At 43.7% G+C, this 21,097-nt stretch overlaps 2 protein-coding genes across 2 annotated transcripts in view; one reads left to right on the top strand and one right to left on the bottom strand.

Annotated features, from left to right (window-relative positions):
- The window catches only part of kdm7aa (lysine (K)-specific demethylase 7Aa), a 61,202-nt gene extending 46,018 nt beyond the window's left edge, over positions 1-15,184 (top strand). Inside the window, exons 6-18 of the mRNA XM_083632322.1 lie at positions 2,425-2,611; positions 3,407-3,569; positions 5,021-5,108; positions 5,242-5,348; positions 6,070-6,161; positions 6,380-6,466; positions 6,782-7,072; positions 7,928-8,052; positions 8,350-8,510; positions 9,094-9,188; positions 9,542-9,693; positions 9,945-10,312; positions 12,408-15,184. Of these exons, the coding sequence (XP_083488448.1) occupies positions 2,425-2,611; positions 3,407-3,569; positions 5,021-5,108; positions 5,242-5,348; positions 6,070-6,161; positions 6,380-6,466; positions 6,782-7,072; positions 7,928-8,052; positions 8,350-8,510; positions 9,094-9,188; positions 9,542-9,693; positions 9,945-10,312; positions 12,408-12,496 (2,005 nt within the window). The 3' untranslated portion in view covers positions 12,497-15,184. The remainder of the gene's footprint in view (positions 1-2,424; positions 2,612-3,406; positions 3,570-5,020; positions 5,109-5,241; positions 5,349-6,069; positions 6,162-6,379; positions 6,467-6,781; positions 7,073-7,927; positions 8,053-8,349; positions 8,511-9,093; positions 9,189-9,541; positions 9,694-9,944; positions 10,313-12,407) is intronic.
- A 434-nt stretch (positions 15,185-15,618) lies between these two features.
- ndufb2 (NADH:ubiquinone oxidoreductase subunit B2) lies at positions 15,619-18,175 on the bottom strand. Its single transcript, XM_083631960.1, has 4 exons — positions 18,005-18,175; positions 17,683-17,827; positions 17,344-17,419; positions 15,619-15,723 (listed from the first exon to the last, which is right to left on the bottom strand). Exons 1-3 carry the CDS (start codon positions 18,088-18,090, stop codon positions 17,345-17,347), a joined length of 306 nt encoding a protein of 101 aa, XP_083488086.1. The 5' UTR covers positions 18,091-18,175; the 3' UTR covers positions 15,619-15,723; position 17,344.
- Between the last annotated feature and the right edge of the window lie 2,922 nt (positions 18,176-21,097).

Here is a 21,097-nt window from a genome sequence, read left to right as displayed (position 1 = left end):
TAAGTAAGCTATGCTGTGGTAAGGTCCTCAACCTCATCAGCCTGGAGTTCTCTGATACTAAGTAAGCTATGCTGTGGTAAGGTCCTCAACCTCATCAGCCTGGAGTTCTCTGATACTAAGTAAGCTAAGCTGTGGTAAGGTCCTCAACCTCATCAGCCTGGAGTTCTCCGGCATTAAGTAAGCTATGCTGTGGTAAGGTCCTCAACCTCATCAGCCTGGAGTTCTCTGATACTAAGTAAGCTATGCTGTGGTAAGGTCCTCAACCTCATCAGCCTGGAGTTCTCTGATACTAAGTAAGCTATGCTGTGGTAAGGTCCTCAACCTCATCAGCCTGGAGTTCTCTGATACTAAGTAAGCTATGCTGTGGTAAGGTCCTCAACCTCATCAGCCTGGAGTTCTCTGATACTAAGTAAGCTATGCTGTGGTAAGGTCCTCAACCTCATCAGCCTGGAGTTCTCTGATACTAAGTAAGCTATGCTGTGGTAAGGTCCTCAACCTCATCAGCCTGGAGTTCTCTGATACTAAGTAAGCTATGCTGTGGTAAGGTCCTCAACCTCATCAGCCTGGAGTTCTCTGATACTAAGTAAGCTATGCTGTGGTAAGGTCCTCAACCTCATCAGCCTGGAGTTCTCTGATACTAAGTAAGCTATGCTGTGGTAAGGTCCTCAACCTCATCAGCCTGGAGTTCTCTGATACTAAGTAAGCTATGCTGTGGTAAGGTCCTCAACCTCATCAGCCTGGAGTTCTCTGATACTAAGTAAGCTAAGCTGTGGTAAGGTCCTCAACCTCATCAGCCTGGAGTTCTCCGGCATTAAGTAAGCTATGCTGTGGTAAGGTCCTCAACCTCATCAGCCTGGAGTTCTCTGATACTAAGTAAGCTATGCTGTGGTAAGGTCCTCAACCTCATCAGCCTGGAGTTCTCTGATACTAAGTAAGCTATGCTGTGGTAAGGTCCTCAACCTCATCAGCCTGGAGTTCTCTGATACTAAGTAAGCTATGCTGTGGTAAGGTCCTCAACCTCATCAGCCTGGAGTTCTCTGATACTAAGTAAGCTAAGCTGTGGTAAGGTCCTCAACCTCATCAGCCTGGAGTTCTCCGGCATTAAGTAAGCTATGCTGTGGTAAGGTCCTCAACCTCATCAGCCTGGAGTTCTCTGATACTAAGTAAGCTATGCTGTGGTAAGGTCCTCAACCTCATCAGCCTGGAGTTCTCTGATACTAAGTAAGCTATGCTGTGGTAAGGTCCTCAACCTCATCAGCCTGGAGTTCTCTGATACTAAGTAAGCTATGCTGTGGTAAGGTCCTCAACCTCATCAGCCTGGAGTTCTCTGACACTAAGTAAGCTATGCTGTGGTAAGGTCCTCAACCTCATCAGCCTGGAGTTCTCGGACACTAAGAGGACTAAGACTGACTTAAGATGGCATATATGTTGTATCCTTCACATTCGCTAACCAGTCTTTGAACTGAAATCTTTGAAGAAGTTGGGATCCCTGTCTGAGAGAAATAGCCTGGCTGGTTCGATGTTTATCCGTTCACCTGCGTCGCGTTGAAGCACTTTTTACAGACTGGCTTCGTTTGATGTGTCCAGGAGCTTGCCTTCGCTGTCAGCAACGTAAGCAAAATACTTCCACATTTCGCTTCATGCATTTGCTTTCTCTACAAGCGTTGGGCGGCTTGCAAGACTCTCAGAACAAGCTGCTGCCATTTTCGCTGTGTCTGTCCTGTGTGTCGGGCTGCTGCGGAGGACTGAAGGACTGGGCAGAGAGGGGAGGGGGGGAAATCGGCACGCCCACACATGAAGCAGACATACCGCTCTTATGACAAGCTCCGAATTGGTGAAATGTCCGCGATGACGGGGTCGCGCTTATACCGGAAAACAACTTTCACACATGAAGGCATTACACCGCTTTCTGGTCATTTCCCGGTATAAAGCGCATGTGTGAAAACGGCTTAGTAAGCTATGCTGTGGTAAGGTCCTCAGCCTCATCAGACAGGAGTTCTCTGACACTAAGTAAGCTATGCTGTGCTTTTTATCGCTCTGTTGGCCAGAGGGATAGCCAACTATGTAGATGGCATTACATGGGTTGTGTGGTTACTTTCTGTAGCAATCCTGGCTGTCTCACAAAGTACCAAGTAGGACTAAAGTGTAATGTTGTTTCCACAAAACCCTTGTGAATTATGAAATGCCCATGTTACATGCATTCTAAAACCAAAAGTGCAGTGGTTGGTTTAGTGAAATGCAAGTTTAGTTGCATAAATCACAAAAAGAAAATTCAACAGTTATATATTATAATATATTTTTCATCTCCTCATTGAGGGGAAGACTTGCAGCCAATAGGGTCATCTTTATCTGACTATGTGATAGCAGTAATAACCCAATCCCTCCTTTCTCTTCCTTTCCGTCTTTGCCTTCGCTCACCTCCAGGATGTCCGAGCTGGTGGTGGTTCCTGATGTGGCTATGAAGATGTCCTGGGTGGAGAACTACTGGCCAGATGACTCCTTCTTCCCCAAGCCCTTTGTCCAGAAGTACTGCCTGATGGGTGTCAAGGACAGCTACACTGATTTCCACATAGACTTTGGAGGGACCTCTGTCTGGTACCATGTTCTCTGGGTAAGTGTTTTTGCGTTAATGTGTTTCAAAAAGGAGCTAAATGTGTTTGGAAGCTAGTGAATCAGGATAGGGTTAGATCACAAGTCCCACAAAAAGAATAAAGAATGTGTTGGTCAGAACTGGGTTTTTTGTACCAGGCCCTCCTTACCATTCGTCAAGCTAACTGATTTTTAATTAAGTGTGTTTGTACATTCAGAGATATTTAGGGCAATCACAGCTGATTGGCTAGCACTTGCTGAAAGGTCACCGTGCTTCTTCTCCCGTCACATCTCTTCATCAGGCAGCACTGGGCCCTCCCACTGTCACAGGCTAGAGATGACAATCACAATGGGGTGGTGGTGAATGGGTGGGTCTGGGTGTTTACACACAAAAACGTCACTACAGTTGCTCAGTCTCAAACATTGAAGGTACACTAATATAACTTTTTAGGGCCCTTCGAATGTAAACAAACTTTTTATTTTTATTTTACACCTTAAAGTCATATTCTTGAAGAGTAGGACTTCTAGATGGACAATGTGCTCTTTTAATTCTTATTACCGCACCACAACTCAACACACAAGCCTGTTTATGCGCCAATGTTTACAAACCATATAAATGTAAACAATCCATTTATGGCTATCATGTACATCTAAAACAAATGTTTAGCTCTTAGAAACTGATCAAGAGCTTTGTCAAAGCTAAAATATACTTTAAAATGTAAAAAAGAAGAAAATAAAGAAATATGTTTTTTTATGTATGAAGGGCCCTAAACAGGTTACAGGACCGCTCACCCAAACTCCTCCTTCTGCCTTGCAGGGTGAGAAGATCTTCTACTTGATCAAGCCCACTCCGACCAACCTTGCACTATATGAGGCATGGAGCTCCTCGCCCAATCAGAGTGAGGTGTACTTTGGGGACAGAGTGGAAAATTGTTACAAGTGCGTCGTGCCCCAAGGAACCACCCTGCTCATCCCTACAGGTCTGTGTTTGTGCCTCTGTAAGACTCTCTGTGTGCTTGTCAACGTTTGCATGTGACAAATGTTACTTTTTATAGCCATTGTCCCCAAAGGACCTCTACGCTTCTCAGTCTTGGAGGATCGCCCACTTTGTGCTTCCCAAGCAAAAATTACACGCACCCACATAGTTCTCTGTGTCACTACCGTTATATCATTTGATTGCTGCGTCACTACCATTATATAATTTGAGTCTTGCGTCACTACCATTATATCATTTAATTCCTGGCTGGCAGAGAGAGAGAATGCTCACTATTTGCACTACCAGCTTGTCTAATTGCCTGTTTATTACAGTTTTGTTATTCTGAATAGATTTTGGTCAACAATAGTCTTCTAGATAGGCAATGTAAGATACCTTATCATGCCAATAAAGCCCTTTTTTAATTGAAGAGAACGAGAGAGAGAGGTTAAAATAAAACAGACACTGAAAAGCAAAAAATAAAATCATGCTTCCCATGGTTCATGCCAGGAAAATACAGACTTCTTGAGGGACCTCTCTCATTGCCAAGGGAAAATAACAGAGAGATAATTTCTTGCTGAGCAACAACCTGAACAGTGCTTAACAATCATAATTACAATGGAAAAATTAGATTTTCTCATGATGAAACTAACAATGTTGCTGTTGCTCACAACTTTCACTTTATGCCAGATCTCCTGCATGTGATGTGAAGTTCTTACATTCCTTTGCTGGGATATATATATTGCTACTTTAGTGTAGTGGTGAATTGGAGATTATGGTGAAAGGGGAAAAATATGTTGGTCTCTTTCTTGTTAATGCATAGAATATGACTTTCACTGAAGTGATGGTTAAACAATCGCTAATGTGGCCAGTTATTACAAGGATCCATCCATCACTCTCCCAGTTGATTTGTAAAGCTCACAGTGCTCAGCCTCACTCCCCCTTGCAGCCAGACAGACCAAGCTCAGTTCAGCCTGTCAACGGTTGGACGTCCTCAATCAGCCTTCCAGCCGGGCTTTCTCCAGAGGCTGAAGCAGGGTTGTAAAGGAAAAGCTCTGGGTAGAGAGGGTGTGGAGAGGTGGGATTTCCAAGAGGTCAGAGAGCACTCCAGGCCAGTCAACCAGCGCATTATCAGGCCTGTCTATCAGGCTTCCCCAACCCCCCGAGACTGTTCTCTCTCACTTTGGGCCGTATAAAGACCACTGTTTATCTGAGAGGGCACACATCATTGTAACAGCTCTTGAGTCAGACAGCCTCATCTCTCATTAGGTATGACCGTAGGATGATAAGAAGTATATGTTGCTGTGAGTACTAGGTGCATGCATGCATGTTCAGCATATGGGGGTGAGGTATTTTGCTGTAAATATCTACATATTTTCATGCATCTCTCTAACGCACACACTCACAAATTTGCATGGGCCAGTGGTTTAAACTTGTATGCTGTGGCGCCCCCTACAGGATGGATCCATGCAGTTCTCACCTCTCAGGATTGCATGGCGTTCGGAGGGAACTTCCTCCACAACCTCAATATTGACATGCAGCTCAGGTAAAAAGCGGAGACAACTATAGAATAGCTTGATTGTGCATATTTTTATTTCATTCATAAACTAAATTCCTGGTGTCTTTTTTCTTTGTCTTTCAATAAAACTCAACTATATTGTCTATGTGTCCATTCCCAGGTGTTATGAAATGGAGCGTCGTCTGAAAACCCCTGACCTCTTCAAGTTCCCATACTTTGAGGCCATCTGCTGGTATGTGGCCAAGAATCTCCTGGAAACCCTAAAAGGTGAGAGGTCAAGCATTTAATTTATGTATTTGAACAGAACTAATAAAACACACAGAAGTAATAAAACAATGATAAGCAGAAAGAAGATAGTAATTGGGGCCGGTAGCCTACTAGGAGTTAAATCTAATCTAAAAGGCACAACTGCTTGACATCAGAAGTTAGCTTGTTTGCAGTCAGACCAGCTGGAAAAATAAAGGGAATGTGAATGTGAAGCAGGGTGTTGTTGAAGAAGAGCATTTGCGCCCAGTCAGTGTTCTCTGGATAAACAAATGTACAAAAAATATACACGTGAGATATTAATATAATAATAATAATATAAATATTTATTTACTTATAAATGTGTCTGTGTAACCTAGTGGTGAGAGAGACCATCCTAGTTTTTTTTTAAGTTTCCCAGGTTTCAGGTATTCAGGCAGTGGCTGTCAGAAAGTTCTCACTGCAGGCTAACTACAGTATGTAATGGTAATGCACAAACTGGTTGACAAGTTTGTTTATCGCAAAACTTCTCAACAAACCTCAATGCAAAATCCTACATGTATTTTGAAGAATGGTGTGCTTCTGATTTGGATCATGTGTATTTCAGTGCTAGTATGCACAATATGCTTACAAGATCGTCAGCTGTATGAACGTTCAGGCATAGCTAGTGACTGTCCTTCTCTGATATTTATCCGGTATAACCTTTGTATTAAACTCCTACCCTCCCCCTCTTTCTCTCTCTCAGAGCTACGAGAGGACAACTGTCCGCCCCCAACCTACCTAGTGGAGGGAGTCAAGGCTTTAATCAGTGCACTGAAGACCTGGTTGAAAAGAGAGGTGAGGGCCAGGCACAGTGTCCTGCACCTGGGTGCAGGTCTGCAGCACCTGACTTGAATATCTATCTATCCAAATAGCTCAGTGCCAGTGGTGCACGTCACCACTGTTGGCTCCTTATCCTCTGGTTGCTCGTCAGTATGGCCAACAACACCTGTCTCTCTGTTCCAACTCTCTTGTCTCAATGTGGCCTCAATGTGGCCTGTTGTGTGGCTTTGCAGGTGACTGAGCCCAGCAGTGAGGTACCGGACCATATCCGGCCCAACCATCTCATTAAAGAGCTGACCAAGGAAATCCGCTACCTGGAGGTAAGGAAGGACAAGGAGGAAGGACTTTAAGAGAGGACTTTGAACTTGATGCAGGTGCTGAAGGCAGCTTTGATGAGTATTGAGGTCCTTGTACTGATGTTAAATAGATTAAATAGAGGTGCTTCGGTCCTTCATTTATGGCCACTATAAAATTGTATTAAGGTGTATCTAAAGTCAAGGTGTAATCTGATATTTAAGAGTATTTGGGTCCTTTGTGGTACCAATTTTATAGAACTGTGAAATACCCCCACACAAATTCTGACCCAGGTACACTTTCTTTTGACTCGGTGCTATGTTTTCTGTGTATGTCTATAGGAGGAGCCAGGCAGCGGTTCCAAGCCAGCGAAGTCTCAGGGAAGTGGGTGTGGAGTAGGATCTGGATCAAATGGATTTCCAGCCACGCGCTCCACACTGGAGAGGCTGTGCCAGGCCCGGCGGGCGAGGAGGGCTGCCAGGCGGTTGAGGGAGCAGCAACAGCAGCAGCAGCAGCAGCAGCAGCAGCAGCAGCAGCAGCGACAGGACCCCAAGGTGCCCTCCAACTTAGACATTTTGGAGCAGCACACTAGGGAGGTGCTGAGGAGGCTGGAGGAGGGACCGCTGGACGAGGTGAGCACCAAGGAGCAAACGATAGCAGAATATCTGAAATGTCTTCTTATACCAATTAGGATTGACATGTTTGTCAAATGAATGTGGGTTTTCAAACCCGGGGTAGTGTTTTTGTAGATTTTTCTTTTGGGGGTAATTTTGCCTTTATTCAATAGGACAGTATGTGCTATCGAAAATGACATTAATACATGCCCCACTGTCCAATACAGTAAGTGCATTTTCATAAACTGCCAACAGATTTTTTTTGGGGGGGGGGGGGGGGGCTGGAGGAAGAGGCAGAATTACACACTTTGTAGGCAACTGATTAAAGATGACAATATCCAGAGTGAAAATGGAGAAAGTAGCAGTAGAAAAGTCGGTAGGTGTTTGTCACTCTGATTATAAAGTCATTTTCTGCGTTGTTGGGAGTTTGATTGTTTGCCGATAGTGGCACCTGCAACAGCTAGTGATTATGGAAACAAAGTGCTTGTTGGACAACCCGCTTTTCATTGGCATACTTTTTTCTACAAATAAAGGAGGTAACACACCCTAACACAGGCAATGTTAGGGTGCCTGTGTTAGATGCGTTACGACTGCGTTGCGGATCCGGTAAAACTGCCGGATCGACTCTCACCCATGTTAATTGATGGGCGATACATGCGGTACGGAAAAATTACGCACCTGTTCTATTTTTGTCGGATCCCACGTACGTCTGACAGATTACATGAGTGTGGGTCTGTTCGCAGCCGTACCGCATCTGGTCCGGATGCCGTGTACATTAGCCCTTAGTGTATAGCGGTACTGTATGTGTGGACTAAAAGACTGAATATGCGTTGCCTGTACTACTACTGACTGATTGTGGCCTGTACCACCCAGGACCCAGCATTCTGTGCCAAGGTTCATGGGAAGCTCAACAAGGTGTCAACCGCCTCAGCGGCCGCTGCTGCAGAGAGTCTAGACAACCACCTCCGGCTGATGCTGGTCAACGGCAGGATCATTCGGTCAGAGCTCACTCCTCTTTACAGTGCCTCCCATTCATGAAGGCTGCAGTGTTCATTTCCCACTAACCCAGCATTTTGGGATAATTTGTTCAATCTATTTGCATAACAATAAAATATAGTAGTGTAGTGGTTAACTGATTTAAAAAAAAATCTGATTTTGATAAAAGACGAAAAGAAGAAATTAATTTTGCAACATGATTGTCACTAGTCTACAATGGAGATCCATATGTTATGTAGAACTGATGGTCAGTAATGCAGAATGTTATTCAGTATTTACCCGTGTGTGTGCGTGTGCAGAGATGTGAGGCGGCCAAGCACGGGGAGCAGTCCGCTGAAGATGGAAGGTGAAAGGTCATCGTTTGGCCAAGGCCCACCAAAGAGTTGTGTGGATATGAAGTCGGAGAGGACACAGGTCGACCAGGAGCAGCACAGCACAGTAGAGAAGGCCACACTCCTCAGTAAGTCACCAATGGCAGGGCTCATAGAAGCCATAATATATTGTGGAAATTATATCTTAAGTTAAGTATTGTAGCGGTCTGACTCAGTGCCGAGGTGCCAGTCAGGTTTAGGCCTGAGCCTGACAATATATATTGTCATATACTGTATATTAGACCGAGTCAAATCAGTCAGAGTCAAACCTCCCACAAAGGATTCACAAAATGGGTATAAATGCAAATATAATAAACCATATCATGAACCCAAGAAAACCAGAATATTTGTAAGCAAGAAACCATACAGATAGAATTAATGCAATTGACAGCAATAATCAGACCACACCACACACAAAGATCGTATATGCAAACAAGCTGTATTGACTGTATTGGCTAGAGCTAGGCTAGAGCTGACCCTGGCTGTTTTCCCGACTGTATGAATGGAGCATCGACAACTCTGCTGTGATTCAACCGTGAAATCCTTCGCTCCCAGTTTTAAAGGAACAGGCCATTAGTCCGATGCAGGCCCAGTGCAGTCTGGGGGCTTTCATCAGTAAGTGGATTCATTGTGAACACCGTTAGCTGATGGTTTTCTTCCTGTGTTCCGCAGGGGGTCTGGAGAGGGTGAAGACTGAACTCAGGGAAGAAGCCTCAGCACACTCAAGTGTGTCAGACGTGGAGTCAGACAGTGACTCTCAGACAGAGGTAACTCGCTCCAATGTTTACTATCACAAATGTCCTCACACCAGATTTAGTGTATATATGCATTATAAACATAAGGAGGAAAATCCCAACGCATGTGACAACGTCATTGCAACACATTGCCGCTGCACCACCATAGTGCTGCAGTGGTAACCGTTGTTCTCAGATTAATTTCCATTGGAGAGCAACAGATTGAATGCATTACATACTGTATGATGCTAGCATCAGACATATGACATGCATAATGTACTGTAATGACACACAAACATTTGTCTGCTATTGAACTTTGTGCTGATATTTCATGTTCTGATTAAGATGCATCACTCTTTCTAACATTCAACCCTTTGTGAATGTAGCACAAAGCGTCATCGTCATCATCGTGCTCTTCAGAGGAGGATTCGGAGAGTTCCCAAGAGGAAGAGGAGGAGGAGGGGGGCTCGTCAGGGCACACCATAGAGCTGGACCAGTCTGGCCACAAACTCAGGCACCAACACAAACCACTCAAACGGTGAGGAACACTCACAAAGATGTTTGAAAAGGGCTCCTGTTACGACATCACTTAGCAGTAATGAAACAAAAAATGTATATTAGTTTTGTGTGTAAAACTTACATTTTGCTTTTTTTCTGACATAATGCCATTGGCTCAAGTTATGGAATCAAAGTCGATCAGGAGCACAGTGGCACTATTCATTCCTTGAGTATTACAAGTTGGCCACTGGGTGGCAGTAAACGAGTGTGTCCTTTCTGTGCTTCCCGCAGAGAACGTCCTACCTCACCCAGCACAGAAGAGGCCATTCAGGGGATGCTGTCTATGGCTGGCCTGCTGTGCCCCGCCAAGCCAGAGAAGGCAGCGTCCCCCCAGGAGCCCTGGTGGTCCAGTCCTGGGCAGCGCTCGCCGTCGGAGCACCAGCGCCGCCTCCAGGGGGACAAGAGCCCCATGGACAGCCAGGGCAACAGCAGCAGCGAGGCCTGGGACAATCAGGGGCTCCCCAGCCCTCTCAGTCAATGCCATGCCACCAGCCCACAGACAGACTACCAGTACTGTGATCCCTCCATGTCTCCCCCACTGCACCCCTCCAAGAGGCACGCCCCCAACCCCCCACCTATCAGCAATCAGGCCACAAAAGGTTTGTAGATTAATCAATATTTTCTTCACTCTTATCCAGTATTTAAACTAGTGCAGTGCCCGTTCCCCCATTCACCACCCCGTGGGTGCTCCCCCCCCCACACACACACTGCACTCCATCAGGTCCCCCTAAGTGCACTCCCCAAGTTTGAAGTCAATCCACCAAACGGTTCTCGAGATCCGCGAAGGACAGACATACAGACAGTCCTAGATAAGATAGTGCAGTGCCCGTTCCCCAGTTCAAAGTCGATCAGATGGACAGAGATACGTGAAAGCTGTGATGTTATTGGTCGGATTGCACAAAATTCACACTTTTAAGCTATCTGGCTTTAGGGTTTCTATTATTATTATCATCATCATCATCATCATAAATAAAATAGAGCAAGTGGGCAGTGGCTGAGCTGCGTATGTGAGCTGCAGGGCCAGCTCGGTGAGCTGCAGGGCGGGTAAGCCTAAGAATTGAGCATGCGAGATGCTTAGTCTTTTACAAAACAGGGACGGTGGCTGGCGTTACATGGCTATAATAATTAACGCTAGTTATAACTTTGCTAGCTCCTCACAGCAACCCTCGTCTTCAGGTGACAGTGAAGAGATGTGTGGAGTAGCCTAATTTACTTGCTTCTGCAGGTTCTCCGCATCCTCCATAGAAAATACCAAAATACAATATAAGCCGTCTCTAAATAAATGTTGCTGTCCCAAATTTAAAATCTTTGTTTTTCTATATTACTATGAGTTAAAATCATCCGGTTACCTTTAACATAAATAAAACATATAATGATTAGATGTTCAATCATCAACCTTTTTATTGAAATTCACCTGAATGGGAAAATGTAAATGTTTTCTATCTATCTATCTAGTCTCGCTTGCCAGACTTAAGGAGACAGTCTGGCAAGCGAGACTATCTCTATCTATCTATCTATCTATCTGTGGATCTGGTGGAGGAGCAGACTGCATCAAGGAAGTTTAACGGTACTTGTGTTAGATGAACCTAACGTTCGTCAGCTTATTTTCTGCGGAGTGATCAAAAGTCTCCTACCATAAATCATAATTAACGTTAGTCTCGCAATATCCAGTGGCATCTCCACACTTCGTTTTAGCGCTGGTCTGGTCTCTGAGTAATGTTATGGGGTAGTGCACAACTTTGTGCAGCTGTTTAATCAAAACATGTTTCCTGATATATGTTTATCCTTCTTCTTCCGTTTGGTTTAATGTCAACGGCAGCCATTCCTTGTACACACAGCGCAGAGTGTGCTGCTGTCTGTTGTACCCTGGTCGCTCCGCCCACCTTCAGCTGTGGCTTTTAGAGAGCGTTTGTTTCGCTGTTGTCGTTGTTGAGAGATTTATTAATATTGAATGCATTTCCAGTCAGAAATGCACTGTCAGGTCCGGCTTGGCACACTCCCAAAGTTTGAAGTCAATCCGACCAACGGTTCTCGAGATACGCGAAGGACAGAGAGAGAGACAGAGAGACAGACGATCCTACAATTATAGTTAGGATGTATAAATATAAACAAGTGGCACTTGAGCTACCTGCCGTCGTACCATAACAACAATGATTTAATTAACACAACCAGCTATGGTAATGAGGTAATTCATTAAGAAGATTGGTAGTGGTACATTCATTAGCAAATATTTCTGTCAACATACTTGCCTGCACATAACGCATATTCAGTATTAATATCAACTCTGAATCTTAAAGCATTAAAGTAGTTTCAAGAAAATCAGTTAATAATTAATATACAAATGTATGCAGCAAGATGCTCCAAATTGAAATCAAATTAGATCATCGTCCCGTATAGAGAGAACATGTGGCATAAGTTTGAATTTTCTATACGCAGAGGGCACCATGATGACAATGTCCATGGTGGCACGAAATAATAAAACTAGAAAAAATGGGTTATATAAACATCTGCAACCGACAATACCAATACTAGTACATGTTGTGTTGTTAGGCTGTGCAACATTACTGCAACAGAGAAAATAATTTATACAATATGGAAATGTAAAAATCTCATACACTTGTTTGCTTAATTCTAACGCCGTTGTCTGCTGATTTATCACAGCCATTGATATGGTCTCTCTTTTGTATTTTTCAGGCAAGCGGCCCAAAAAAGGGATGGCCACTGCCAAGCAGAGACTGGGGAAGATCCTGAAGCTCAACAGACACAGTCGGGTCTTTGTGTAGCACTCCAAAACATCACAGGCAAATGTGTGTGTGTATGGATGGGGGCCGGGGGTCCTAAATGGGGACAGCCCCTATTTGGGAAACATCTGTACATTTGTTCCCACATACTTTTGTGCTGTAGAAAGGAAAAGAGAAAAGAAAAGAAAAGAAAAAACACTGCCTGGAGACGACCCTAACAAACACATTCACTGTGCATGCTTAGGAGACAGGGTATTGGATTCACAATAAGCGAGTGTACGGCTTCCGTACAAGCACACTAAAAACAAAACAAAAAAGGGAGCTAGAAGCAGCGCAGAAGACGAGCATGTTATGGACTTTTCTGCTGCAGGAAAACGTGGACTAAAAGCTCCTGCGGGCATTCGAACGGTTAAGGAGATGTAGCAAGTGTACCAGACAACAACTATGATTGCTTCGCCAGGGAGACAGCCAGACATCTACTGCTTTGGATGCCAAAACAGCTGCATCACATTTACTAATGCTTCCTCTCTACGTTTAAAGCATTCCCCCTCCCCCTCCCTCCTCCTTCCTCCATGGCTATCTGCAACAGACTGAATAGGACGGAGCGGCATGTGAAACGGAGTGACTAGAGGCTGGTTTCCTGGAGTTTGAGATGCTGGTATTGAAGCAGCTGGCTCTCCGAATGGTGTCTGTATTTCGAGTCGGGGCCTCCTTTGTGGGGAAACGCTTGAGGTGCTAAGGAGGAGATGAACTGAAATTTCAAAATGGTGCTTATCGTTTGTACTTTTCTCCACTCATGCTTCCCCCCTTCCACTCCCCTGCCCTCCCAAACCCCCTTTATCTCAATCACACCAGCAATAAAGACTGTGGAGAGAGGACAGTGAGAGAGGCAGCACTTTGATGCATCCTTCCCTCATCCTCTCTTCTTCTTCTTTTTTTTACCAAGTAGGAATGATTCATTTTGTGGGGAAAGCCCACTCTTGCCAGTGCTAAATAATTGCATTATGATCTTCTGGGTCCCTACGGCGCGTTACTAAGTTGCACAACTGAGTGCATAAACAAATACTCTCATATCTGCACTATATTATTATGGAATTAGAGAGGGGGCTGCCTCGCTGACGAGCTCTGGCTGAAGGGAAGCCGACCCCCCGAAGTGCTGCCTCTCAGTGAAATGTGTTTAGAATAGGAATATGAGAATCGTTCACTTGCTCTAAAATAATTGATGGTGAGAAACGACTCGCATGATATCCTGCTTAATTTATTTCTCGTTTGATCTGTGATGTTGATTTCTTTTTGTTATTTTTTTATGGATTCTGAATGAGGTATTTATTAATTGAAAGAGATGAATAATGATTTTATTATATTTTAACCCTAAACCTCAGCTATTCTGAGGACGTTCCTTTATAGGGGTTTCTTTTCTTCTTCTTTTTTATCTTTAACACATACTTATTGTAAATGTGGACGTTTTAGACTTCATGTGATCATCTATTGTGTAGCAATTTGCCTACAGATCTTTTCTTATCTTCTATTCTGTCATAACTCCTTACTCCCCAATCCCAGTTGAGTAGATCCTGTGTTGCTTCTCGTCTGTTCCGGTTCCCTCCCCCTGTAGCCACAAGTTTTGGACTACGTGCGAATAGAGAATAGGTTAGGTTGTGCATTTTGAATTGAGAAATGTCAACTTCCATATCTACACCTGGGCTCTTTCAAATAGTGCCACTTTTCATTTAGCAAAAAAAAAGTATTCTGAGCCACTGTGGTCAATCCAAAGTAGTCATTGTAATCAGAAGACATGAACGTTTGAGGAACTTCAATGGGGATGAGTGTCGTGAGTGTTTTTTTAATGATTCCAGTGAGGCAGTGCTGATGTGAAGTGTGTTTTGCTCGGGCGCGCAGTTCTTCGCTCTCAGGGAATGATGCCACGGAAATAACCTTTGATTAACCACCAGCCACATCATGGACGCAGACAAGATGTTCTTCCCAGTAGACTCACTCAAAACATATTGATATCACATTTTGGAGTTTCCTTTTTTTTTTTTTTGATTGGTCAAGACATGATTTTGTAGTCGTGGTCTTCAAGTCGATCAGTCTATAGGATAAGCTGTGCTTAACTTTTACCTGTCATACATTTAGGCTAACTCTTACATCAACTTTTGTTCAAATTAATGTGGTGTCCCCTAACGCTCGACACATTTCTAATTGTTCAGTTCAGTGTTATCCTTGATCACCCTAGTTGAGGTGACACTATAAAAGAGGTATTTCACCCAAGCTAGCTGTTGCCAAGTAGCTTTAAGACCACTTTTTGAACAGTCAGACTTCTAAAGCTTTGCTCAGGTTGACTTGTAGTGCACATGACCTGCGAGTGACTCAGTCCTAATGAGGTATTCCATATGATCCAGACACAAAGAACCCATTTACAAAAGTGTTCATCACATTGCCAGACTAATTTCCTCCTTTACTTACACTACACTTTTCACTCTTTGCATGTCAAGTCATTACAATCACGAGCTGGCCCGCAGGCAGGGTTTGTTTCAAGCTGTAGTATTCATTGTTCACAATCTGTCCCCTTTTGCTTTCATATGCAGATCTCATGGCATTTGTGTTGTGTGTTGATTCTTGCAATGGTTTGTTTTTCAGATTTAGATGGCTTATGATTTAAAGTATACAAACACTGGCTAACTGTGACACTGTTTTAATGCATTGCATTTTGTTTCAAGAATTGCCTGTAAATAAAACTAATGAAATAATCTACTTGTATTTTCTGCACATCTGTCAAGCCAAATCTAACTGCAGACTAATTTAACCCAAAAATAGCCCTCCTTTTTATAATGGCGTCAACCTTTTACAGTTAATATTTGTTAGCTCTGTTTGAAATAGTTCCCTATTACAAAAGTAGTGCACTAGCCTAGAAACTGTTTCACAGAATTCTGTTGCTAGGGAACAATTTGGACTAGAGTTTATTTCCTGTCAGTTGTTTGCTAATACAATAACTGACAGGAAATAAACTTGAGTCCAAGCTGTTACCTAGCAACAGAATTCTGTGAAACAGTTTCTAGGCTAGTGCACTACTTCTGTAATAGGGAACGATTTTGAGAGCTGTTTTAGGACAGGCACTAATTTATACCATATACTGCAACATTTACACGTAAAATTACGACAATCAATATTTGTAAGTTAATTTTATTGGTCTATGTACAACAATGCCGTTCAGCTTGTTCTGGCGACTTGCAGGAAAATTGCCCAGTGGCCTGACACACAACAGGGATGATCTGCAAAGAAAACAGGTTAATTTACCAATACACACAATCTTAAACATTCAACAAACCCTTGCCATTTTGGGTGAACACTAATGTAGAAATCTGGCTGGATGCGACACAGCAGGTACATGACAGGGCTCCCTCTAGAGGTTTGGTTGAATTGGAAACACCGTCCACAACATGACATCCCAAAACTGCCCGCTCACCACTGATCGGAAATGCTCTTCTCTGCTACCTCATAGGCTACCTACAGTGAGGCTGACACCTAAGCCCTTTTCCCACATGCGCTTTGTACCGCAAAATGACCGGTACGTGGTCTAATGCCTGCATGTGAGAAAGGCGCCGTGCCGGTATAAGCGCGACCCCGTCGTCGCGGAGATTTCACCACTTTCCAGCCTGTCAGAAGAGCGGTATGCGCTTTAGCGGATACTAGTGAGAAACGGGTGCAGTCATTTTCCGCGACACTCTCATGGGCGAGGTGTACACACGTTGCTTAATGTTCCAGCGGGCATAATCTAATCATTCGCGCACATTAAAGCAAACTGGCGAAATGATCTTGTGATAATAAGAGCAGTAGCCTATGTCAGCTTCATGTGTGGGTGTGCTGTGCTGATTTTCCCCTATCTGCTCGCTCTCTGGCCACAGTCCGTCCTCCTCCTTCAGTCACAGCCCGACAGGGCAAATGCATGAAGCGAAAGTGGAAGTATTTTGCTTACGTTGCCGACAGCGAAGGCAAGCCCGGACACATCAAATGAAGCCAGTCTGTAAAAAGTGCTTCAACGCAATGCAGGTGAACGGATAAACAAGCAAACTTATTTCACCATTCAGAGTTTTGCCGACACGTCACTCCCCCACTCGCTCTGCCCCCCCCCCACATACAGGCAATTTCGCTGATAGATTCCCACATGCGCGAGCCGAAGTGTGAAGGGAAATGTCCGATATTGACTTACAGGTAATTTTCCGGTACGCATGTGGGAAAAGGGCTCTAGTTCACAACATTACACCCAAACAATTCTGACCTCACTAGTGCAACGAACAGGCCAATAGAACTCAACAGTGACCACCCACTTTTTAGCAGGAAAGAACATCCTTATATAAAGAGTTTTAGGCCTAGAACCAAGCCAACCAGCCAACTACTGAATCCTGAGTAGGGAATGGGGAATTCTCTGATGGAACCGGAGCTGCAAAAAAGTGGACGGTCACTTGAGCTCTATGGGAAGGCTGACCCTGCACGGGTGAAATGGCCCATTCAGCCATTCAGAACCCCTTTACACCTGACATTAATATATGTCCCAGGTTATGGAATTGTAGGAGTAAACATACAATATATGAAATTTCAAAAGGTTTTGGTGCAAGTGAGTTTGTGGTCCATATATTGAGCTATTCATAAATGGTAATATGGTGATTTAATTCCAAATGTTGTGGTCAATTGTTTTTATGGTGCACAAGACTCAAATTGCTCTAATCTGTTAGAAAAAATGAATGACTTTGTTATTTGCAGAATTTGATGTGTACCATACATCACTGTAGTCTCTCAAACCTATGTGTATACAATGCATCTATTTAAAATATCTATTGGTAATGGAGGATGTACCCATATTCATTTTGAGGGGAGCACATTGCAGATGTTACCTCATTCCTCATCATCTGGTGGGATCCCGAGCTCCTCGTCTGTCCATTCAGAGGCATCAGGCCATGGGAAGTGACCCTGGAAAAGACGCAAGAATAGATTAACATACAGTAAAGTCTGCTGATTCTTTTTTTAATTCAATCTCAGGTCGTATACATGACATAAATCATACTTCTATCTTGTCTGGCCAACAAGTCATGTTCAATAGATATTACCAGCTTACAGTAAAGTCTATCCTATTCTGTGTCTAGACAGTAGACACTGGACACAGAATAGGATAGTGTACATGAAGCTGGAACTGCCTATGGGAGTATCTGTTTATTTGCAGCAGGTCCACTTACCAGCACTGCGTCGGGATCGTGCCAGCAGTGCCAAAGGATCCAAAACCACATGGCACCACTAAGAAGTTCTGATTGAAACTTCTGATTCTTCGTTAGTTGGGGATATTGCCTGTACTGTGGCTCGATATGCGGCCCACCACCAGCCCTAATAAAAAACACAAATACATTTAATTCGGGATTACAACATAATGGAATATAGACTAACGGTGAAATTCGTTAACATTTTACAGTCTGGACTTCTGCCTGAATGTATGGAGTTATTATAAGACAGCTAACGTTAGCTTAGTTGCTAACTTGGGGGCGCTGGCTTCACATTACTCACTTTCTGGTCATTATCCTCTGAGGACCCCGTTTTATAAGCTGCGTCCCAGCTCGAAAGACTCCCAGCGTCCTTCCTAAAGAAGACATGGCTGCTTATTTGGCCTTTTAAGCGTTATTGTAAGAAATAATGCTCTGGCCGTCGAGATGTCACCTTCCCCTTGTCAATAAACAGCATCCCAACAAAGACAGCTGTGATTGGACAATCAGATGACCCTCGGTATTTCTCCGTGCTGATTGGTTGAGATTCTTCTTCTTCTTCGCGTTTTTTGGCAGATTGCAATCCAATTATTAAGGAGCATACCGCTACCTACTGTACCGGAGTATGTAATACAGGACCACATTTTCCTACATCAGTCTATGAAAGAAAGAAATAAAATAAAATAAAATAAAATAAAGAACATAACAATAAATAAAATAAATTATATTAAACAACCCTGTATCTTTTAAGAATTAAATCACGCCTCTCTGTGTAATCCACACTTTATCTCCTTTTGATTGGTTGAGATTGAAGGCATAAACTACATTTTAGTGAAACTACACCCCCCTCTGGCCAGTTCATATAACTGTTTGGACTTGATTTTTCCTGTTATCAGAAATGTGGTCTTTCTTCCCGACAAATTATCTCCCAATAGTTCACACTGCATGGGTAATAGTGAGTAAGTGAGTGAGTGAACCATTCCGAACATAGCTTAGATTTAATTTTCAAGAGGCCCACGAACTGCCTCATCACTAAAGTGGTGTCCTTGGTCCTTGCTGTGTTCCATAGCCCATTCCCCATAAACACTGTTAGAGTCAAGTGTCTGCTACATTATATATCTGTCAACTCCACCGCTGATCAGCTCAATGTGGCAGCACAGACGACTGGACTTTGAAACATGTCATCTTCTCCTGGCACCGCCTAGTATTTTCCAAGTTGAAGTTGGGCTAATGGCAGTGGTTCTCAAAGTGGGGTCCAGCAGGGGTCCTTAAGGGGGCTCTGGGGGTCCCCAGCAAAAGGGGATAATTTATTCTGACTATAATTCAGAATCAGATCAGAATTCCAACTGTAACACAGTGACAGAATGGATGACTATTTTTGATCATGGGTTGCATACACTCTCTGTAACAAAACATCCAAAAGCAAAAATCTTATCAGATGGGGGACCCTGGGACAAAATCTTATCAAATGGGGTCCGTGGTATAATTTGTGTCAGTTTAGGGGTCCTTGGGGTGAAAACATTTGAGAACCACTGGCCTATGGAACACTCTGAGGCTGAGTGGACCTACTTTAGCCAGCGTCTCCAGCTGGGTCAAAAGATGTATTTATATATTTCACACGAGATAGTTCATGTCATTGGTGTATAAGATTTATTTATATATCACAGATACAGTCAATGTCATTAATGTATGTCCATATATCATTCGACGGTGTAAATGTATTACACGTGGACATGGGGCTGGAAATAGAGAGATAAAGATTATAACATCATGTGAATTACCGGATTCTCCCACTAGATGGGGTTAAAGGCTAAACAATATTTTCGTGTGAGAGGAACTTTGGCCAGCATATTGAATTCGTTGTGTGCTACATGAAATGTGCATCCCCTTGACGAGTTAAAGCTGTCACATCGCAGTGAAATGTAGCATTAAGTGCTTACTGCTTATGCAACTGGGACTGATACAGATTGAAATGCAGTGCGTCATATCTCAACCTCTTCATCTCAAAGACAAGTGAAATGGCTCGGGTTTTGCTTCGTGGTCACTGAAGAATGTACTGGGTTCACAGAGTTCGTTGAAATGTCCCATGGTAAAATGTGTTGTAGCCGGACAGCAGCGCCCGATAGCTGTAAAAACACAGAAACACAGCAAAATCATAGATATTAAGTCACCTCTCAAGCTGCCATGGCTGCGAATTAAATTGCCTATGAACGTTGCATTGATGCATTCCGTTATTTCTTAACAGGAAATGAGCTGGAAAGATATTCAGCCGAGAGCGCGCACGGTGCCGCCGCCCATGACCGCTCGCTCCGCGCACGAACAGCAAAACCTCGACGCCATCTTGTTCCCAGTCGGTAGAACGTTTTATTTCGTCTAGCGTAAACACGACACGTTTCCGCGCAAATCCAGCATTCCAAATCCTTTACCGTGCGCACAAAATAAACTATCCAGTCCATCAACCTAGGTATTATCGAGCGGGACGCATCATTTTAAAACGACACACACTAGTACTGTATCACAATGTTATCTAATGGCGTCTGGGCTCCATAGATCTCCGGTTGCGCCCCTCTCCCCTCACAGCTCAGAACCCGCCCACAAATACTATCTGCATGATGTCATCAGAAGCCAACCATTTCTAAAGGAGAAAAAATGACTAATCCATGCATCAACTGGCTTAGGACGATGTCCACATTGAAGAACGACAAATAACGTTATTAATCTGTACCACAATTTTCAACCAACACCTAAATACGGCACAGTCAGTCGGATGATCAGCTTCAGCTCAAGATGATCCATGGATCATGTATCCAAGTGGGCATGGATCATGTTATCCTCTCCGGGAAAATGACAGTGACCTTTTCGCTGCATCCTCTGTCTTCCCACAAGCGTTTACGATCATTGCCGTTGACGTGAATGGGTCGCCCTAAATATATATCTCCGTCCAAGTTATTTCAAACAACAAACCTGACGTCGTACAGCAGCAGTGTGTGTGTGTGTGTGTGTGTGTGTGTGTCTGTGTGTGTGTGTGTGCGTATGCGTATGTGTAACGGAGCCGTCTCAGTGCGCATGTGCGAGAGGCTGCGGTTCAGAGTCAGATGATCAGACTGCGAGAGTGGGGGAGGGTCAACATGGAAACGACGATGTGAACAGGCACCAGCTATCTCAACATTGTCAAAGGGATTTATACAGAAATATTTATAGACAGATATGACTGTAATCGATTTACCACGGAACAATAAAACTGTCACGGAAACAGCTAGAACTATTTTTTTCAATGTCGAGTGTGTGTGTGTGTGTGAGTGAGAGAAATCGTGTCCCAGAGTAGCCTATAAATAAATAAAAAGGTGGGTACTACGACCATCGGTTAAAAAACTACCATTTTATAGATATAAATCAA

This window comes from Poromitra crassiceps (genome assembly GCF_964638095.1).
Source record: "Poromitra crassiceps genome assembly, chromosome: 2".
Classification (NCBI taxonomy): Eukaryota; Metazoa; Chordata; class Actinopteri; order Beryciformes; family Melamphaidae; genus Poromitra; species Poromitra crassiceps.
The sequence above is the reverse complement of the archived record's forward strand: the minus strand, read 5'-3'. Positions and strand labels throughout refer to the sequence as shown.